At 36.3% G+C, this 23,009-nt stretch overlaps 1 protein-coding gene across 2 annotated transcripts in view; it reads left to right on the top strand.

The window, feature by feature from the left end:
* mdga2a (MAM domain containing glycosylphosphatidylinositol anchor 2a) overlaps positions 1-23,009 on the top strand; it is a 388,587-nt gene that overhangs the window by 159,904 nt on the left and 205,674 nt on the right. For both annotated transcript variants that reach the window (XM_073827152.1, XM_073827153.1), the window contains exon 8: positions 3,318-3,611. In XM_073827152.1, coding sequence (XP_073683253.1) covers positions 3,318-3,611 — 294 coding nt within the window. The remainder of the gene's footprint in view (positions 1-3,317; positions 3,612-23,009) is intronic.

Below are 23,009 nucleotides of genomic sequence, written 5' to 3'. Positions count from 1 at the left end.
TGTGGAAAACTCACATTCCCTTGCACCTAGACATCTAGGAGTACCTGTCAACATTTCAAGGAATGGTACAGGTTGAATACAAGGTTGGGTCAGTTGATAACATTTGTGCATTACAGATACAGAAACAGAAAATTAGGTTGTTTCATCTCTTAGTTAAAGAAGAAACTCTTACAATGTAAGAAAATGAGGCCAGGCAATAAAGATTAAAGAGATTACTCCAAAATTTAAATTCTGTCATTAATTACTCACCCTCATGTCTTTCCAAACCTGTAAGACCTTCATTCATCTTTGGAACACAAATTAAGATATTTTTGATGCAATCTGAGAGCTTTCTGACCCTGCATAAACACCAATGCAACACATGCAAGGCCCAGAAAGAAAAATACTTAGCTAAAATAATGTTTTTTATATATATATATATATATATATATATATATAATGTCTTGAGTTAATACTTGTTCAAAATAACCACTTATTTACTTTATCTTCTGCTTATTTTGATAAATAAAACAAATAATTTTTGTTCAATAAATATACTGTCATTAAAATATGTTAAAATAAAACATATATTTTAAAATACAGAAACAAAATCATTTTAAAATTCGGATTCTGAAAGCATTTAAGAAGATCCCATAGTAATTTAATATAGATTTACAGTAGTAACAACAAATTATATTTTATTATATGTTATTATTAATAGCATGCTTTTAAATATGATAGTTTAATTCTAAAGATGGTGATTATCTTTAAGATGGTCACCCAACATAATATATGATATTTACCATCTGAATCTAATAATAGCTGCGTTTCCATTACAGATTTATGCAAAACTTTGGCGCTATTTTATAAATGTCGATTAAAAGTATTGTGAAATGACGGCGTTTCCATTAGCCATTGTTATGCGACTGAAACTTTTTCCTCTGGCGATAAGTCATGGCAATGGATTTTAGTGGGATTTTGGCCATTTTTAATCAAATGTGACCTGTAAATGTGAAAAAGCCATTTCCATTGCTGTTTTGCGAAATATTCATTTTTCGAATTGCCTGAAAAACCACCTCATGCGAGCGTAAAAACTTTTTTGCAATATATGGGTTAAATGGGTTTTTGCACAATTGACGCATTTCCATTACGCTTATTTTCAATTCGCAATTTCAGTTTGTGCAATTTAAGGGGTAATGGAAACGCAGCTATTTTCATGTCAACAAATCAACAAAATCAGCCCTTCTATTAATTCTCATGTTAATTATTGTGCCTTTTAGCCCCAACAGCAGGGGTGCTTTTTACCCCAAATATCATATTCATTCGTTATTTAAAAACTCTTTAATTCCTGTAATTATCTTAAACAAAACTCATTAGGAAGACCTTTGTCTCTAGATATATATTCAAGCATCAGCCAAAATTGCACATGTATCTTGAAAAGCGGATGTTATGGAAAGTGCTACAGCACATTTTTCTGGCATCTAGTGGTTTAGAGGAAAATAAGATCAAAGGCTCCTTTTCCCCAAGGTATTTTTAACTGTTTATAGTCACAAATATAGCATGCCAGTATTTTATGTGTTGACCTAAGACTAGCAGAAGTACTGTAGTAGAATAGCTTACTAGCCTTGTCTGTGTAAAATGATATTCTATGTTTTGTCCTCATGACAGTGCAGTGGAGATAAAGCCTGTAGACCCGGTAACCTTCGCACAGTGTCCGTACTAGGATACCAAGAAAGAAGGTGACAACATCCTTGTTTACATGGAGCTGAGGCGGTAGTTTGCCAGACTGTTGTCTTGAATCAGCAGAAGAACATAAACCTTGTCTCCTTCCTGTTGTCTGCATACGTTTAAGATGTCTGACGGTGAAAACCAGCCAGAAACGTTGTTACCTGACACCTGGTGGCTGACAGGATGTCTTTGTTGATGTACTGGCAAAGCCGATATAGATATTATATCTGTGACAAATAACTAGACATTTATTTGTCTAGAAAGGTAGTCCCAGACTGCGAAAATGGTGAATTAGATAACATTATAGTTTAAAAATAAAGAAGTCAAATATAAAAAGTGAATAAATATTAAAATATTATATATAGTAATGGCTTCTAAAAATGCATCTTTGACATTTCAGGAATAAATTATATTTTAACATATATTAAAGTAGAAAACAGTTATTTTAAATTGTAATAATATTTAAAAATATACAGTGTTAGTCCAGCCTTAGTCATAATGAGACACTACATGTTAAAAACCTTTCTCATCCCAAACTTTAGAGTAGTGTGGTATACAAACTTTCGTAGTGTATGTATCTTTTGTTTTTTTCTAGTAATCATCATGTATAAAATGCCACGTTCTGTCATGATGGTGGAGGATGATGGTTGTAAATGCAAACTGATGATATTCACAGCGTTAAACTACTCAGCAGCACAAGCTGATTGTTTCATGTTGCATACGCAGCCATGAGCTTGCTGCTTTACATTTGAAGGTTGGTTAACATTCACTAGAGCATTTTGCAGCATGCTTTCAGAGTTCCTCTTAAACCCTCTACCTCCCCAGCTCCACCTGTTTAGATCTGCTGTGGGTTATTATATACAGTTGAGGTCAAAAGTTTACATACACCTTGCAGAATCTGAAAAATGTTAATTATTTTACCAAAATAGGAGGGATCATACAAAATGCATGTTATTTTTTATGTAGTACTGACCTGAATAAGATATTTCACATAAAAGATGTTTGCATAAAGTCCACAAGAGAAAATAATAGTTCAAAATTGTACACTTGATTCTTAAAACTGTTGTGTTGAATCATCCACAGCTGTTTTTTTTTTGTTTGTTTTGTTTTTGTTTGTTTGTTTGTTTGTTTAGTGGTAGCTGTTCATAAGTCCCTTGTTTGTCCTGAACAGTTAAACTGCTCGCTGCTCTACAGAAAAATCCTTCAGGTTCTACAAATTCTTTGGTTTTTCTTTTTTGTGTGTGTGTGTGTGTGTGTGTGTGTGTGTATGTGTGTATTTGAACCCTTTCCAACAATGACTGTATGCTTTTGAGATCCAGCTTTTCACACTGAGGACAACTGAGGGACTCATATGAAACTATTACAGAAGGTTCAAATGCTTTCTGCTAAAGGAAAAACAATGCATTAAGAGCCAGGGGTGTAAACTTTTGAACAGGGTCATTTTTAGAAATGTAACTATTATTATTTTCTCTTATGGACTATATGTAAATGTCTTTTATGTGAAATATCATATTCAGGTCAGATTCAAGGTGTATGTAAACTTCTGACTTCAACTCATTATACCTTTCTAGCTCTTCATAATACGATTGTTGTGATCTGCTCTCTTCTAGTTCCACCAAACCTGACCGTCCCACAAGAAAAGTCCCCTTTGCTCTCTCAGGAGGGTGACACAGTAGATCTGCAGTGCCTGGTGTCCGGCAAACCCAAACCCATCATCCTTTGGTCCCGTGCTGATAAAGAAGCACCCATGCCGGATGGAAACATGCAAACGGAAAGCTACGACGGAGTTCTGCGCATCGTCAACGTCTCCCGCGAGATGGCCGGCACGTACCGCTGCCAAACCAGCCAATACAACGGCTTCAACGTCAAGCCCCGAGAGGCCATCATGGAGCTCATAGTGCTATGTAAGTAATGTCCGTGTTTGTTGCTCATGCACTTTAGCTGGACCTAATTAACTTACATTCAGGCTGGAACATACGTTTCTGTCGTGGTTGATTGGCAAACCATTAATTTTCTGTAGAAATAAATGGAAAAAGTATAGGGGCATCATTAATTGTAATTACAGACAACCTTGGTGAGCGATGCACATTGCCGATCTTTTCTGCATGTCTCATTAAGACTCACAGATTCAATTAGCGCAGGTGCAGAGGTTAATGCAATGTAATGCATTCCATATTATCATAGCATAGCCTGAATGAATTGCTGAAGAGGACTTTGACTCGAAAAATACAGGCACGTGAGAGGGTCAGATGTAAGTGTTAACGATCATTTATGAGGAAAGTGGAAAACATGCTCTGACTATCGACATGTTGCCTTATTCTCCTTTACAGTTCATGATTTCATAAAATATCAAATATAATCATAATACAAATGAGATGTATTGGTACACTTCACTTGAAGTATCTGAAGAGATTTTAATTAACTCTCTGGCATTTTAGAGATGTCAGAAAGATCTGTTATTTCCCATAATGTACCTGTCATCTTGGTAATAACTTGCACGCTAATAGACGTGTTAGAAACAACAATGGCATATGAAGTTCTTCCCAAGGCAGATTGTATGTAGTCTTTTATTCAGTTGGCCTTGTTGAGCTATTGTTCGTGCATAGTTCTGCTTTGTAAAAGAACTGCATTTCAGGACAATTCACGCATTTACTGTAAACGCGTTTCAGATTTTTTTTATTGAAGAAAATAGTTTAAATGACCTCTGTGTATGCCTTAATTAACAATGCATTGTGCTAGAAGACAGATTTCATTTGAAACGTGCGCTTGAAGGAACACAATGTAACGTCGGCTGTAAAGCGCTCGGCACTTCAAGACATAATTGCTAAAACTGTATAGATCCACAAAAATCATTCTGGCTTGAATTTTAAATAACACTTCACAATACTATCTTGTGTCAGCATTTTACTTCTCTAATGTCTTCAGACTCTGTTTTTGTCTAGAGGGCCAGATTGGGCTGAAATAGCCTTTGCGTGTTTCCTGTTGTGCTCTGAGTCAGTGATTTTGTTTGTTAGTCACGATTCACTGCTTTTATTTTGTTTCTCTCTAATTGCCCGCTCTCCCTGAGCTTTGTCTTTTGTTACACCCTACTATGAATTCAGCATGTGTGATCATTATGTCCTATTTAGGTGAATCAAATAATCCTGACCTTTGCATATTGCACTGGCTTAGTGAAAACTAATGAACACAAGATCTGGTAAGTGCTGTAGACCGTCTCGTGAAATTTGCTTAAACCCATCGTACTTTTGCTCTAGGATTATTATTATTATGTATACATAAAATGAAAGCTTGTTTGAAATCGAATCATTTTCTTGGTGAGGGAAATGCTTGTCACTTGCTTTTTGGGCCATGATATTATTATTCAAAACTCAGACTCTACTCTCCAGTGAAGCACTTTGTCACAGATGACTGTTATAATCTTGGCAGTTCAATTTTTGTAAGTTTTTATGCAGACAGCAGCACTTTTGTCCTTGAGAAATTTGCTTATACTTCACCCAAACATGAGATTTTATAATAATTTCACTTACTTTCTTCTGAGGAACACAGAGATATTTTTATACTAGTCACTGAAAGCAATTATAATGAATGGAGACTATACAGGGGTTATGAACTGCCTTTTATTATTTTGTACTGTTCTCTGAGGTCCATTTATAATGTTACCAAGATTTTTACATTAAAAAACATAATTTAGAAGTAATAGGCTGCTTTCTGTCCTGTTTTGACTCGGAAGTAAACGCCCACTGCTATGATTGGCTAACAGTTGTGTATGACTGTAAAACATTAGTAAATTTAACATCAAAATGTAAAGTCTATCCTTAAAATGCATGCTTTTTAACCTTCTCACTTTAAATACTTTGGTGAGTTATTAAGAATATTGGTAACAGTTTAGTCCATTTCTCACTATTAACTAGTTGGTTATTAGCATGAATATTACTGGGATATTGGCTGTTTATTACTTAAAATGAACATATTAATGTCTTATTCTGCAAGACCTTATTCTAAATCGTTAATCCTACCCAATTGTTAAACTTAAAAACTACTTTACTAAGTATTAATAAGCAGTAATTAGGAGTATATTGAGGCAAATGTCAAAATTAACTAACTAGTTAATAGTTAGGTAATAGTGAGAATTTGACTCTAATTTAAGATAATTTAGAATAATTTCTGTCGTTATGTATTATATACAGTATTTGAAAGAATAAAAATAACCATTTCATGTCTGTTCTTGTATCATTAACTTGTTGAGGAAAATACAGGATTTAAAAAGTAATTAGAAATAAGAAATGTAATACTTTTTGGAGAGAATAATTTGTACAGTAATCTAATTACACTGTTGAAGATGTAATTAGAAACTAGTGATTAATTACTTTTTTACTTTGTTCAGCAAATCATCACCTTTTAGTTTCAGTTTTTCTGAAAATCCCGTGTCTAATTGTAAATCAGTGGTAAAATTAAAGGTGTGTTCACACTTGTCATGTTTGGTTTGATTAAAACAAACTGGTGCGATTGCTGTTTTAGTGCGTTTTATTTGAGTAAGTGTGAACGCTGCCATCCAAACCCTGGTGTGCACCAAACAAGCGAACCTTTTCCTTTTGTTTGGAGTGTTTGGTGAGTTCCATCACGAAATATACGTCATTCAGCCCGACCAATCAGGTTGCAAATGTATTACTATGCCTTTAGATTCGGTATCTTTAGGTTCGCTGTCAGAAATGCCAGTGTGAACGCTAAGCAGACCAGGACCAAATGTATTCCTTTTTTTTATTATTCCTTTTTGCTCCTGACCAAGGGAACCAAACGAACCTAACTACACACCCTAAGTGAACAAAGGACATGGTCACATTACTACGTTATAAAGTGGCAGATTCCACATTCCGCCATTTTGACAGATTGACTTCAATATAAGCTGTTTTTAGACTAATGAGAAAGTTGTAAGTTCTGAAACTTACAGGATGTTTTTATAATACAATGATCTCTAATAACTACAAAAGATCAATGGAATTTTGATTTCTCAGTTCCTGACCCTTTTAAGCTTCAAAAAGGACACAAAGCACTAGAAAAGTATCATAAAAGCTACTTAGACTCATTGGGAAAATGTGCCCAAATGCAGAATTTCTTTGAAATTACATTGCTTCTTGGATGTTTCACAACACTCTCAAAGCAATATATTCAGTGAGTGGTGGTGTAAATTGTCTTCAGTTTGATCTGAAACAGATAAACTTGTTAAATCTGGTAATGTTTTATTACCTTTGTTGTTGTATGTACTGTACAGTGGTGTGAAAAAGTGTTGGCCCCCTTCCTGATTTTTTAGCGTGTTTGTCACACTTTAATGTTTCAGATCATCAAACAAATTTAAATTTTAATCAAAGATAACACAAGTAAACACAACATGCAGTTTTTGAATAAAGTTTTTTATTATGAAGGGAAAACAAAATCCAAACCCACATGGCCCTGTGTGAAAAAGTGTTTGCCCCCTAAACTTAATAACTGGTTGGGCCACCCTTAGCAGCAACAACTGCAATCAAGCGTTTGCGATGCGTCTGTTACAGCGCTGTGCAGGAATTTTGGCCCACTCATTGTTGTAATTCAGCCACATTGGAGGGTTTTCGAGCATGAACCGCCTTTTTAAGGTCATGCCACAGCATCTTCAGGTCAGGACTTTGACTAGGTCACGCCAAAGTCTTCATTTTCTTTTTCTTCAGCCATTCAGAGGTGGATTTGCTGGTGTGTTTTGCATCATTGTCCTGCTGCAGAACCCAAGTTCGCTTCAGCTTGAGGTCATGAACAGATGGCCGGACATTGTCCTTCAGGATTTTTTGGTAGACAGCAGAATTCATGGTTCCATTTATCACAGCAAGTCTTCCAGGTCCAGAAGCACAGACACACACCTTCCAAAAAGTTCAACTTTTGTCTCGTCAGTCAACAGAGTATTTTCCCAAAAGTCTTTGGGATCCTCAAGATGTGTTCTGGCAAAACTGAGATGAGCCTTTATGTTCTTTTTGCTCAGCAGCGGTTTCCGTCTTGGAACTCTTTCTTATGGTGGAGTCATGAACACTGACCTTAACTGAGGCAAGAGAGGCCTGCAGTTCTTTAGATGTTGTTGTGGGGTCTTTTGTGACCTCTTGGATGAGTCGTCGCTGCGCTCTTGGGGTAATTTTGTTTGGCCGGCCCTCCTGGGAAGGTTCACCACTGTTCCATGTTTTTGCCATTTGTGGATAATGGTTTAGCTTTAGAAATGGTTTTATAACCTTTTCCAGACTGATAGATCTCAATTACCTTCTTTCTCATTTGTTTCTGAATTTCTTAGGATCTCAACATGACATGTAGCTTTTGAGGATCTTTTGGTCTACTTCATTTTGTCAGGCAGGTCCCAAGTGATTTCTTGATTGCGAACAAGTGTGGCAGTAATCAGGCCTGGGTGTGGCTAGAGAAACTGGGCAAACACTTTTTCATACAGGGCCATGTGGGTTTGGATTTTTTTTTCCCCTTCATAAAAAAACCCCCCTTTATTTAAAAACTGCATGTTGTGTTTACTTGTGTTATCTTTGATTAATATTTAAATCTGTTTGATGATCTGAAACATTAAAGTGTGACAAACATGCAAAAAAAATAAAAAATCATTAAGGGGGCCAACACTTTTTCACACCACTGTAGCAGTTCGGATATTTAATGGATTTATGTGCAAAACAGACAAAAATTAAAAAAAAAAAATATTAAATATCTTAACATCCAACCTAGCTCCTCTCAGTCTCTCTTCATGAGAGAAGTAGTAATGTCTAATTTGTGAATGAAACATGCCTTTGAGTCAGATCTTTTTACTGAGTCAGTTGATTCAGTTCACCAACACATTTGAATGATTCATTCATAGATCAGACTCTGTTTTTCTGATTCAGCTCATTGATTCAGTGATTCGGTCACAGCGGTTTTTGTGTCAACAGCTCACTGGAGTGTATTTTTCCAAAAAAACTACTGTATGATTCATAAAATCTGGAATACAGCACAGAACCACTTTTATGGTTCATTTGCCTCCTTTTCAAAACTTGAAAGCTCACCGTTCACTGTAAGTACACTGAAAAAAAAACGAACAGAGCATTATTCTGATTTTGTCTCTGTTTGTGTACCACATGAGGGTTCACTTACAAAATGAAAATTTCCTGGTAATTTACTATCCCCCATGTCATCCAAGATGTTCATGTCTTTCTTTCTTCAGTTGAAAAAAAATAACGTTTTTGAGGAAAACATTTCAGGATTGTTCTCAATATAGTGGACTTCAATGGGTGGCCAACGGGTTGAAGGTCCAAACTGCAGTTTCAAAGGGCTCTACACAATCTCAGTCAAGGAAAAAAATGGTCTTATCTAGCGAAACGATCAGCCATTTTCTAAGAAAAATACAAATTTGTATACTTTTTAACCACAAATGCTCATCTTTACGGTGGCCGAGAGAGGCCAACGCGCTGCAAACAAGAAAACACATGCAAACAGAAAAAACGACAACAAATTAAGAAAACATCTTTATCAGTTTGACAACACAGGCGCTGCAAATCCTCGCAACGCAAACACAAATACAGAAACGCGCTGCAAATTCTCACAACACAACCAAACTCAGAAACGCGCTGCGAACACACGAACGCGCTGCATATAACACGGTCCACAACGAAAATGTTTCAGGGGGACCTCAAAAAGTGACGAACCCATCTGGGACCTGATTATTTTTTCAGTGGCTGTTGGTCAGAGCAGAGGTGTTATCGGTGAACTATCGCCTTTTAGTGATAGTATAGTATCACTTAAAGGTGATAGTGATATAAATAATCAGGTAATATAGTGATATAAATAATCAGGTCCCAGATGAGTTCGTCACTTTTTGAGGTCCCCCTGAAACATTTCCGTTGTGGACCGTGTTACATGCAGCGCGTTTGTTAGTTTGCAGCGCCCTCGTGTGTTCGCAGCGCGTTTCTGAGTTTGGTTGTGTTGTGAGAATTTGCAGCGCGTTTCCGTATTTGTGTTTGCGTTGCGAGGATTTGCAGCACCTGTGTTGTCAAACTGATGAAGATGTTTTCTTAATTTGTTGTCGTTTTTTTCTGTTTGCATGTGTTTTCTTGTATGCAGCGCGTTGGCCTCTGTCGGCCATCGTACATCTTGCACTAACTCAACCTCACGCATTACGTACTCACGTTGGAAACGTGTCAGACAATTATTATTATTTTTTTAAACCAAACTAACCACGCGTGACTTCCAATGTGATTACACAATGCGTGAAGAGATGAGCATTTGTGGTTAAAAAGTACATAAATGTATATAAATGTTTATTTTTTTAAGAAAATTACAGATTCTTTGTTAGATAAGAGCCTTATTCCTTGGCTAGGATCGCGTAGATCCCTTTGAAACTGCATTTAAACTGCATTTTGGACCTTCAACCCATTAACATAATTTTCATTTTTGGGTGTACTGTCTCTTTAAACAAATTCTTCAAATCTCCAGTCATATATGTTACACGTCTTACCGTTAGTAGTAGTCTAATGACAGATACAAGCTCTTTAGCAAAGCCATGATTTCCTAGCATAAGCATTAGCCGCTGAAAGAGTGACTGTATTTGATGACTCATTCTCCACCACTCTAACTTATGTCATCTCTCCCTGTGTGATAAAGGCCGCTTCCTCCCCCTCCATCACAGACAGAATGATTGCAGTTGAATAGTCGAGGGGGGGTCCAGAGGTAATCCTAATGCTGCAGTCATTACTTGCAGAAGTCCAAGGCACAAATGTATGCCAGTGGATAATGTCTGCTTATGTCTGTGACAGCTGAACGGGTCCTGCAGCAAGCACTAGAACTGCGGGGGTGGAGACAGACAGAGAGAGAGGGAGAGAGACGGAGAGAGAACGAGAGAGAGAGAGGAAAGGTGGGATAAAAGAAGCATGAAGACAGATCCTGAAAGAGTGAGGGAGGAAAATATAGAGGTGGAATGATGACAGGGCAAGTGAAAGTATGGAGAGTGTACAGAGTAAGCAGGTTTGTGTGAGTAAGCGAGGAGGGGGTTTGTTGTCCATCAGAGAGATTGCCCTGGATTTGGCTCTGTCAAAGCGCTTCAAATCTGCATTACTTTGTTATATTGGTAATAAAATGAAACTCGGCCCTCACGTCACAGAACAAATAGTGCAGAGGTTAATGCCTGAAGGCCATCTGCTAACTTACCCCTTGGATTTTACCCTTTTTTCATCGGCATTTAATCAGGATAATATCATTTCTGGACCGAATTAAAAGCTGAACAGTTGAAGCTCATTTCTGGACAGTGCATACATCCATCTGGACTGTTACTTTGGTTTGACTTTTGGCTTGCATATGGACCTATTTTATTTTATCATCGTGGTGGTGAAGACAAGAAAATGGTTAAATTAAATATTTACTTCAAATTGCTTTCTTTTAAGCCGGAAAATGTACAGTATTTATAAATTATGTATACATTAATATTATTATTATACATTTTTCATTTAAAGCTGCAGTCCGTAAACTTTTTCCTTTGGTTAAAAATGATCAGAAATCAGTTTTTGAGCAAGTACATAACCAGCCAGTGTTAAAAACGATATCCTTAACACGATTCACAATGGAAAGCTTGTAATAATGTTTTCTAATTTGAGTGGTTCTTGTAGGTTTTCACAGGAAATACAAGCATGCTGCCATTCTTTGCGTCATTATGTCACGTATGTATACACAGAAGGAGTAATATATGATATTTGCCATCTGAATCTAACAATGTCATATCAACAAATAGACAAGTCAGCCTTCTATTAATTATCATGTTAATTATTGTGCCTTTTAGCCTCAACAGCAGGGGTGTTTTTTACCCCAAATACCATACTTTTACATATTCTTTCGTTATTTAAAAACTGTTGCTTTATTTATCTTAAACAAAACTGAAAATCATTAGGAAGACCTTTGTCTTAAGCTATATTCAAGAATTTTAGCGATTCTCATTTGCTAAAATCTACATTTTTAAACATCAAATATTAGATCAAGTAAGCACAAAATCAACTTTGCGCTGCTTTCCGATTGCATCAAGCATCAGCCAAAATTGCACACGTATCTTGAAAAGCAGATGTTTTGGAAAGTGCTACGGCACGTTTTTCTGCCATCACGTTTTTCTGCCACCCTTTAGATGAAAACAATATCAAAGGTGCCTTTTACCCCTGAGCATCTTTAGCCCCATCGTACCCTATTTGTATTTCAAAGAGAACCAGTTCTAAAGAATATTAATTTTTCTTTATATGAAATTCAAATGCTATGACAATTAGAGATTAGACTGTACAAAAAATTTTAATCTACAGGTAATGCTAATACACATCGTCACACAATGCTGAGAACAAAGTATAACAATAATTATAATTTGCATGGTTTGATGTGATATGAGCTAAGCAATCATTAGATTTAATCACCATTGATAGCGCAATTTATTTGTAATGCTTTTTTTTCTCAGTTGGTCAGAACAAATGTGGCAGACGTGTTACTTATGTGTTCAGATGACATTTTCCAGTAAAAATTCTTATTTGGGTCATGTTTCCAAGACATAGAATCTGTGATTCATAAAGTACAGTATCCACAGTAGCACGGTGACTGACAGCCACACATACACCTCAAAACATTAGCTTAATCTGTGCTGAGAAGCCGTGCTGATGCACAACCCACGTAATTAAGAGTTTTGTAAATAACTGCAAATGCAGGTTTCAAGAAGAGATGGCAACAAAGAAACAAACTTACGGGCTGCACTGCCCTACAAAGCAAAAAGGCAGTAACTGCATTTTTGGTCAAAATGAGTTATTATCATTTTCATGACATTCAAGGCATCCTTTGTTATGTGACAAAATATCTTATCTCAAATGTGTGTCGTTTTGTAGAAAAATGGTAGTCGTTTGTACAGTAATTGGATTACAGGCTGGATGACAGGATAACTTTAAAGTTATTTTTCTCAGTTCTGCACTCGGCGTAGTTACTGCCTTTTTGCTTTGTAGGGCAGTGCCGCTTTAATATTCTTAAAAATATAATTTGACTAATGACTAATTTGCTGTTTAAAACTTCTCATATTAGTGTCTGCATGTATAATTAAGTTTAGACAGTTTGCAAGAATGTTTAGTGTCCGTGGTGTGAAAATGATCGCTGCAAGATGCTGGCGGAGTGAACAAGGCTTGAGAGAGTTGTGAGTAAAGGCCATTGCACAGCCCGAAATTTTTGTATGCATTTTTTTCGTATTCGTCATCCTTTCCTATCAAAATGCTTGCTACAAATGGAACCTGATCCAATTTTTTTTTTTTATGACAGACGAAAGTTTCTGAGGTAGTGTGTAAACGTTATTGACACAACGTGAGGTCGTGTTTATTTTTTAGCGTGCAAAAATTTCAGAGAATTTCGGACACTGTGTGCAACGACCTTAAGGATGCGGGCACAGGTGTGAGTTGCCAAATCCAGCTATTATAAGCGTCTTTGGACTTTCCATAGGGTTGGACAATATGACCTTATCAAATAATCAAAATCTCAATTAACTGAATGTTTCAACTAGATTATGATCAGTGAATGATTATTTTTATTTTATTTTTTTATTTTTTTACCTCATAGTTAATGCCATTACATCCTGTTTTTTGGGCAGCCGTGGCCTAATGGTTAGAGAGTCGGACTTGTAACCCAAAGGTTGCAGGTTCGAGTCTCAGGTCTGGCAGGGATTGTAGGTGGGGGGAGTGAATAACCAGCGCTCTCTCCACCCTCAATACCACGACTGAGGTGTGTCCCTTGAGCAAGGCACCGATCCCCCAACTGCTCCCCGGGCGCCGCAGCAATAGCTGCCCACTGCTCCGGGTGTGTGTTCACTACTGTGTGTGTGCACTTGGATGGGTTAAATGCAGAGCACAAATTCCTAGTATGGGTCACCATACTTGGCCTCACTTCACCTCCTTTCCTTCCTTTCCTTTAGTATTTGGTCCATGTTGCGTTCATATTTCATTCGAACCGCACCAGAGTTAATTTAGAAGTGGGCCAAGACTTCTTTTTAGAGGTTTTGGTCCGCTTGTTTGGTGCGCACCTCCCAATTGAAAGCACCAAAAAATTTGGATTTTATATATATTAAGCTTACTAATATTTTAAATATTATTGTGGATTTCAATAGATCAATAGATTCAATAGTTTTTAGTAAATTGCTGTCATTAATTCTTACACAACCCACCATTATAAATAAAAATAATTTTTGTTTACAGTGTAACCCAGAGCTAGTATATGGATTGTAAACACTGTATTTACTGTAACACAATCAGACCATCCTTACTACTTCATCCAGTAGATAAAAACAAGGCTGTGAAGGACATGTGTACAGTTGTTCAAAAGGCTGTACCGTGTAAAGGTCTTAAATCGTGTCTAATTTTCACAAACCTCTGCTAAAGTTTTTGGAAAGACGTTTTTTAATGATCTCAGCTGTCTGTACCTATTGTGCCATTCTGAGTCATTCATGCCTCTTTTCCATGGACTTAGACATTGACCTATTAATATGGGACTATTCAGTGTGAAATGAAGTGCTTGTGAATAGCTTAACAGATCTATATGTCATGTGACGGCTGTGTGAATGTGTCTCCATGATTACATTTCTTCAGTTTAGTGACAGCCATTCAGCCAGTCAAAAGCTGCAATATAAGTTTGCATTATCTTTTCATCACGAAGGATGAGTTTGATCTCTATAGAAATCTCTGCTCGTGGCTCTGACGATAACAAGACGACCCCAGCATACATAGCTCTCAGCCTTCTGTTAGCATTCGCTTTAATTGCTCCTCAAAAACCACAACTCGCTCCAGCGTTCGGCTGACTGCCACTGACCTTGAACTCCTGCTCTGATGAAACGCCTGAGGACGTCTGAAGAGCAACAGACCATAATTTGCACGACGAGTCTGTGTCCAGGTTTGGAGATGAAATCTTCCTTGCCCATCCGGACTATTGTTGACTCTGGTTTAAAGGTGAAGCGTGTCATTTCTTTGATGTTCAAATACTTTTCGCAGCTTATTGGCAGAAATTGCTGTTAGTAATCATTTGTAGACTAATTTCTCCAGAAAGTGTAAAAACTCTGTCTGTGTGCTTCTGTCAGTTGAAGCATAACTCAGAAATTAAAGGGTTACTTATTGGGAGATGTTAAGTAACACTGGAAGATATAAAATCACGATTTTGAGTAATAAAGTTGCAATTATAGAGAATTATGGGAAATATTTAATGAAATATTTTGTAAAAAATATTAAATCTTTTAAACTTTTATTTTATTATATTTTAGAATATTTAGTTTAAATTTTTTTATCATATTTAGTTTTATCATATATCTTATTTTATTTTATCATGTTTTATTTTTATCATATCTTATTTTGTTTTATCTAATTTTATCATATATTTTATTTGATCTAAATTTGTCATATCATATTTTATTTATTTTATTTTAGAGCTAATTACCTAGAGCTGTAAATTAATCTTTAATTGAATTTATTGTATTTTATCATATTTTATATTATCATGTTTTATTATATATATATATATATATATATAATCATATCTCATTATATTTTATTTTATCATATTTTATTTTATCTAATTTTGTGATATCATATTTTATTTATTTAATTTTAGGGCTAATGACCTGAGCTGTAAATTAATCTTTAACTTTCAGAAAATTTTGGTTTATTTGAACAGCCCAATTTATTTATGCATTTGTTTATTAATTTTTTGGCCCAATGACCTGAGCCGTAAATCAATCATGAATAAAATTTATTTTATCATAACTTATTTTATTTTTATAGCTAATGACCTGAGCTGTAAATGAATCTTCAACTGTCAGAAAGTGTTGGTTTATATGGGCAGCCCAATTTATTTATATATTCGTTTACTAATTTTTTGGCCCAAAGACCTGAGCTGATAATAAGTCATTAATCAAATAATCACATTTATTTTTTTTTTTATAATATCATTTTTTATGTTAATTTATTTGATTATATCATATCTTATTTTATTTTGTAATATTATGTTATATCATATCTTATTTCATTTTATTTTATCATATTTTTTAGAGCTAATAACTTGAGGGGTAAATAGATTTTGAACTATCAGATCAAATTTGTTTATTTGAGTAGACCAATTTATTTATTTGTGTTTTTTTTTTTTTTTTTTTTTTTTTGGTCCAATGACCTGAGCTGTAAATAAATCATGAATCAAATCATCAAATTTATTGTAGTTTATCATATCATATTTTATTTTATCATATTTTTTATTTAATTTTATTTTATAGCTAATGACCTGGGCTGCGTTCTCCGATAACGTTGTCTCTTAGCGCGCTACGAAGACTCAAAAGGTACACCTTAACTACAGGTATACCTTTCCTATGTGTGTTCTCCGAACTAAACCTTAGGATGTTGCTTAAGGTAAACCTTCTTAAGTGCGACCTTAGCAGGTGCTGTCCATGGTGGAGGTGCTGAAAAGGTTGATATCGATGCCTCGATGATCGATTGTGCACTCTTTCCTTCACAGCGGTATAGGTAAAGTATTGAGAAAACAATGTTTTTTTTTTTTATAAAGAAGCGTTTTAGAAATAGTACAAACTGCATTTATCGATGGAGAGAGGATGCGTACAAATACCACGCATCATCTTTTATATAGGTGATATATATGATGATGCGTGGTATTTGTACGCGTCCTCTCTCCATTGAAGTTAATGGGAAGGATTGGCTTATCATATGCACGCAAAATTTGACTTTGGAGTATGCATTAAACGCTATTGCGCTCCGCGGACGGCGCTGTCTTCGATTTAAAACAAGTACTCGCTGTCTCGCTGCCATAGCTATAAAGTTTGTGTAAACTCATCTTTCTTCATATAGACTCCTAAGCCTTTTCTGCCAAATGGTTCGCCAGCCGATGTGGCTTGGGATAGTAATTAAAAAAGCTAACAACCATTAGTGTATGGAAACTTTATTAATGAAAACACTTCCATACACTGTAGGCTATAACAACTTAAGTATTTTATGTGTAAAATTTTAAAGTAAAGTAAAAATGTAAATTTAGTATTAAATCAGATTTTATATTAAAAATGTTCATATAAAATTTTCTAGGTGTAATTAAACTGCGATGTAAAAAAGCTTTTTGCGTGGTGGCCACTAGCGGTATGAACCTTTAGCAGCGATAAGGTATAGCTAAGAGCGCTCCAGACCAACCTTACGAACGTATGACTTACAGAAGGTATACTTAACTAAGAAGGTTTTGGAAAACACGTATTAACGATAAGGTACTTCTTAAGGTACAACTTAAGAACGACGTAGCGTTAAGGTGGTTTCGGAGAACGCAGCCCTGAGCTGTAAAATAATCTTGAACTGTCAATTTTTTTTAGTGTTGAGCAGCCCAATTTATTTATTTATTTGTTTATTAATTTTTTGGCTCAATGACCTGAGCCGTAAATATAATGAATCAAAATACACCCACCTTCTCAAATCATGGCCAAGTAGTTTGCACCCACACTAACTGGCCAGTAATATTCCTGATCTCATTCATTATCTCATTCCCCAATAATTCTCTTCCCTCCTCTCCTTTCAATAAAAAAACATTGGCAGAAAATGCCCACATTTCCAGTGCCACTGTGAGAACTTCCTCTGTCCACTGCCATTGTGTCAAGGTCTGCTGTAATACAGTTGTCCCTTTATACAATCTCTGTGTGTCTGATGCAATTACGCGCAATTCCATGTTTGGTCCAGAAATAACTGCATTTTTATCATGGACACAAAAAATAACTGGAAGCTGAGGCCTTATTTATTTTTATTTTTTGTAAAAATGAGGCTAATATCTAGTGTCCAGACCAAATGCCAGTACAACTACAGTATTTTTAATGCACTTGAATCCAATTATCTTCTGTCACTTGTCAAGTGTCGACACGAACGCCCCACCTACCAGACAACATCACCAACGTTCGTCAGTCAAGGGGTTAATTGAATTCATTTTCAGAGCATGTACCGACAAAAACTACCCATCCATAATTAAGCGCATGCTGATTCATGCAAGACGGACAATGATTGCCACAAAACCAATGACTGTGACCAGAATCGGAACCTCATCACATACGATTTTTGCAGGAGGCGAACAGCTGCAAGCTGTAAAGGTCAATTGGCACTCTTGTCGTTGCTCACATGCGTTTGATGGGGAACTAGACCAAAAAAGGAGGGAAACAATAACAGAAAGGGAGGTAGAAATAGAGAGGGCGTCAAGTGAGCTTATATTGTCATTTTCTCAGGAGCGGTGTTCACTGACAGCTGAGCCTCTCTCATTAGAACGTGACATTTTTTAACACTACAAATCTTCCCGGTCTAACAGAGCAAAATGCCTGACTTGCAGTTGCAGGAGCTTCTATTTGTAGAACAAGGCGGGAATATGTTTATTTTTTTATTTTCTTCCTATCACAGAGGAGGTGGTGGGACTGTTAATTCTGCCATGAGATTAGATTTTGATGATGGATTCTCATACCGTCATGTTAGTAAAGCAGACATGATGAATATGACTGCCGCACACCTTGGACTCCCAACACCTTGGACTGAAGTAAGTTTTAATTGCATCTAAATGTGGCAAGGCTGACTGATTATTAATGATCTAATATATTTTAATGAAGGGATAATTGCAGTTAAACCCTGACAGTAACAACCCACCTTCTCCTCTTTTCATTCTCAAAGCTGCAGGGTAGAAGAAGAAACTTCTCAAGAGGATTCTCCTTCACAGCAGCTTTTTCTCACTGAATCTGAATGAGCGTCATTCACAGAGTTCCACATATCCTCCAACATAGTGAACAGCAGTAGCGTCACTGAAACTAGTTCGTGTGGTGGTAGCGCTGCTATTTTAGCATGGAGTTTTCAGTAGTGAAATCATTCTGGTTTATAAGTAATGAGTTGTGGTGTAAGATGCTGCAACATTACATTTTTCTTGACAATATTTTAGTAATAGGAACTTGTGTGTACAGTATTCCATATGATGGATGTCTAGAATTAGAACAAATACTGTTAGATGCTAGAATTAATGACTTTTCTGAGTGTGGGTGTAAATATATATATTTGAGCAAGAGTGTGATACTGCATTTATACAACAGTTCGACGGCACGAGTGTGTAAATACATAAACTGAGTGTCTTTAAAAACTCTCATTTGCGCTGAACTACTTCCTTCCACCACGGATTTAAGTCTTAGTTTGACATTTTAACAGCTGAGCCAATACCTCCATTACTGATTCCGAAACATTACTTCAGAACTGTTAACGAAGGAATGTTGAGTTGCTTCAGTGAAAACTTATTGTATTACTGTATTAAAAGCTCTCTGTTATGTGTAGTATTATGAGAGAGAGATGATCTGGGCGATCGTGATTACCTGCATCTGATAAAGCATTCATTCTTCATATTCACAACGAAACATAATAGTTTGAATGTCCGCTGAGGAAAGCATTATCTTTGTTGTAACGTTAATATCCTTTCATCTGTTAAGGGTGATTTCTGATGACAGTGCTGCTCAGTGCATTTGTTAGCTGTGTCAAGCTGTTGTTAAAACTGAAAATAACTTGCCGTTTTAAATTTTTCAGTATAAAAGTCTTTACTGCTGACTCATAAAACAATGCTGTCTCTTGTCACATTTTTAACCACTATAGAGACATCAGAGCCAGAGGTAAATTCCAGAAGATCTGGCCAAGGTGAGGCACTCTCGTGTGGGTTCATGAGTGCAGAACGGCCGCTGACAACCTGGAGCTCCCATGTCCCGAAAACGTTGACGCATATTTTCAAATAGACGTTATCTTTATTAACAAACTAAATATTTAAACTATAAACAAGTACATTCTCACCTAAAAACCTCTTAAAACTACATTCCTTGACAAACAAAGAGGTACCGCAAGCAGGTGATACGAATTTAAACTGTGAAACGGCTGTTGGAGTTCTGATATCGCTCTAATATCGCACTTCTATCAGCCAATCAGATTAATTTGGGGTAAATCTAATGGTCAGTCTTTAGATTCTTTAATCTGTTATTTGTTCCAGAGCAAATAGTTTTGGCAAAATATCATCATCTTTATGTAAATTCAATGCTGTACATCGGAGCGCTGCCTGTTTACTTTTGACTGAATTGCCTAGCAAATTTTATGATGGTTGTTGTTTTTGTTTATTAAATATTATTGTTCAAAAAATAATATTTTAAATAAATAATAGTAGTATTTAGTAATAGTGGTTAGTATTGAGAAACAGTGTGTGTGTTTGTGATGGTGATTTTAGTTACATTATTCCGCAATGAGATGGTGACAAGAGAAAATAATTGAAAATAATCGGTGTTGTAAATGGAAGTTTTTTTTTACTTTGAACAACAGCTTAAAGCAGCCAAAAAATGCACTGAGCAGAGCTGTCATCTGAAATCACCCTTAACAGATAAAAGGATAGTAACTTGCGACAAAGATAGCTTATCGCTTTCCTCAACAGACATTCAAACTAATGTTTTATTGTGAATATGAGATTAAACTGAAGAATGAATGCTGTATCAGATGCAGGTAATCACACTCGCCCAGTCCATCTCTCTCATAATAATGCACACATAAAACACTGCTTTTAATGCAGTAATACAATAAGCTTTTAATTTAAAAAAACTCAACGTTCCTTTGTTACTAATTCTAAAGTGGCATTTTCGAATTAGTAATGAAGGCTTGGGCTCAGCTGTTAAACTTTCAAGCTGAGATTTGGGTTATCAGAATTTTGAATTATCAGCAGCCATTACCCAGTCTTCAGTGTCACATAATCCTTCGGAAATCTTTTAAATTCAAATCATTGCAAAGCAGCATCACAGAAAATTTTGGTAGTTTTGTATGTTGGTTCAGGGCTGTTGTGATCTAAGGTCCTCTGAGGGATTGGCGTCATCTCTTCTCAGGTGTTGGGTCATCTCAGATCTTCATAAGAGGCTGGATCCAAACTGAAGCTTGTGTAATTCTTAGTTACCTCGAGATTCCCATGCCGTGGCAGAAACACAATAACATATAGAGAACAATTTGTGTAGCTGCGGTTCAGACCAAGCGAAGAATGAAAATGTGCATTTGATCAGATATAACAGGAGTACAAGGTTAAGAAATATATTTTGTTAATGCTTGGCTAAAGAGATGTGTCCTTAAATTAGATTTAAACAGAGAGAGTGTGTCTGAACCCCGAACATTATCAGGAAGGCTATTCCAGAGTTTGGAAGCCAAATGCGAAAAAGCTCTATCTCCATTAGTAGACTTTTCCTAGGTACTAACAAATGTCCAGAGTTTTGTGACCTTAATGAGCATGATGGATTGTAGCATAATATAAGACTGGTTGAGTACATAGGAGCTAAACCTTTTAGGGCCTTATAGGTAAGTAGTAATATTTTGTAACTGTTATGGAATTTTATAGGTAGCCAGTGTAGAGACTGTAAAACTGAGGTAATATGATCATATTTTCTTGACCTGGTAAGGACTCTAGCAGCTGCATTTTGGACTACCTGTAGCTTCTTTAATGAAGATGCAAGACAACCACCTAGCAGTGCATTACAGTAGTCCAGTCTTGAGGTCATTACTGCATGAACTAGCTTTTCTGCATCAGAAACAGGTAATGTGTTCTGTAGCTTGGCAATATTTCTAAGATGGAAGAATGCTGTTTTTGTAACACGTGAAATATTTCAAAAGACAAGTTGCTGTCTAATCTAACACCCAAATTTTTGACTGTAGAGGAACTAACAGTAAATCTGTCTAGATGCAAATTGTAATAGGGAGGTAAAGACCGAGGCAAGGGGATCCATGGGGAAAACGGGGAAACCCACCTGAACCAAATGACACAATCAAACAAGGGAGAAACTAGGTCACGGAGATCACACGTGCAATCACAACAGTGTCCAGGGGTGTGACACCAAACTTTACTGGCGTTGAATCAGATGATCCCACATTTAAATAGACAAAGTGATAGCAATCAGACAGGCAGGATCTAAACCATCTTAAAGCCTGCCCTTGTATAGTTTTGTAATCGATCTATGAGTATGTCATGATCTATAGTGTCGAACGCAGCACTAAGATCAAGTAAAACTAGTAATGATATGCAGCCTTGATCTAAAGCAAGAAGCAAGTCATCTGTAATTTTAACAGGTACAGTTTCTGTGCTATGATGGGCCCTGAAACCTGACTGAAATTCTTCATAGATACCTTTTTTTAGAAGGGAGCACAATTGTGCAGACAAATTTTTGAACGCTAGTGTATAGGCCTACTTATCTTTATTGTAGCAAGCTACTTTCTTCCATTAACTTGTAAAATAGCATGTTCTGCTACAATTTTTGAGTGGCTTGCCTAACACTGCTTGTTTATTTATTAAACAGTTTGACTAATTTGATTACATATTCTGCTACAAATAAGTGTAGTATTCTCAACATGTTACCATGTATAAATCCGTTTGGAAGATTTTTCTCAAAATGAGTGCAGAAAATGCAATAAAAGCCCACAGATTCCATCTGGGCCCAGCGATAAGTAATTGCAACTTGGACAAGGTCTAAGTAGAACTGATGTAGGCTTTGAGAAGCTGCTACAAGAGAGTTTTTTTGGACGGCGGGTACTTATTCAAAGTGACAAAACACTGGGACGGCTCATATGCAAATAAGGATTCTGATGTGGAATATAAGAGCAGTGTGGCTCCTCGTTATGAGGGGATAAAATTGGCATCCTGATTAGTGGTGTGGAACTGGGATAAGCGCTGGAGAATAGAGGAATATTCCTCTCCTCGGATGACACAATGCCAGTGTTCCATGCTCGATGTTCGCTTAGCATGGCATTCGGAACTGGCTGCCAGCCTAATTAGCAGAGAACTAATTTATTCCCAATAGTATTAATTTATGAAAAAGAGAGTATGCTCAGGCAAAAGTCCTGAGTGCAATTCAAAGTACTATCACCATTCATGCATCAAGCCCAGCTTTTAGTCCCCTAAGAAATTCACCAAAATAGAACAAAAAACTACATTATTGCTTTAGTTAATATTGGACGCAGATTTATGAAGAGGGTTCTCTAGGGACTTGTTAATTAATAGGTTTTAACACTCTCATCTATATGCAAGCCTGTTGTCATGTTATGTCACGTAATTGCGTTACACAACAGTTTCCTGCACAGGTCAGAAACAAATGCTTTCGTGCAGCTAAACAGTCATAACGTTTTCACTGGAAAATGTTGGCATCTGTGTGCAATTAAGACCTTTAATAGCGACGCAGAAGTCAACACAAATGATTCAAAAGTTTTAACAGCAAGTCTCTTAAGACT

The sequence above is a fragment of the Garra rufa genome, chromosome 21, assembly GCF_049309525.1.
Source record: "Garra rufa chromosome 21, GarRuf1.0, whole genome shotgun sequence".
NCBI classification, from domain to species: Eukaryota; Metazoa; Chordata; class Actinopteri; order Cypriniformes; family Cyprinidae; genus Garra; species Garra rufa.
The sequence above is the reverse complement of the archived record's forward strand: the minus strand, read 5'-3'. Positions and strand labels throughout refer to the sequence as shown.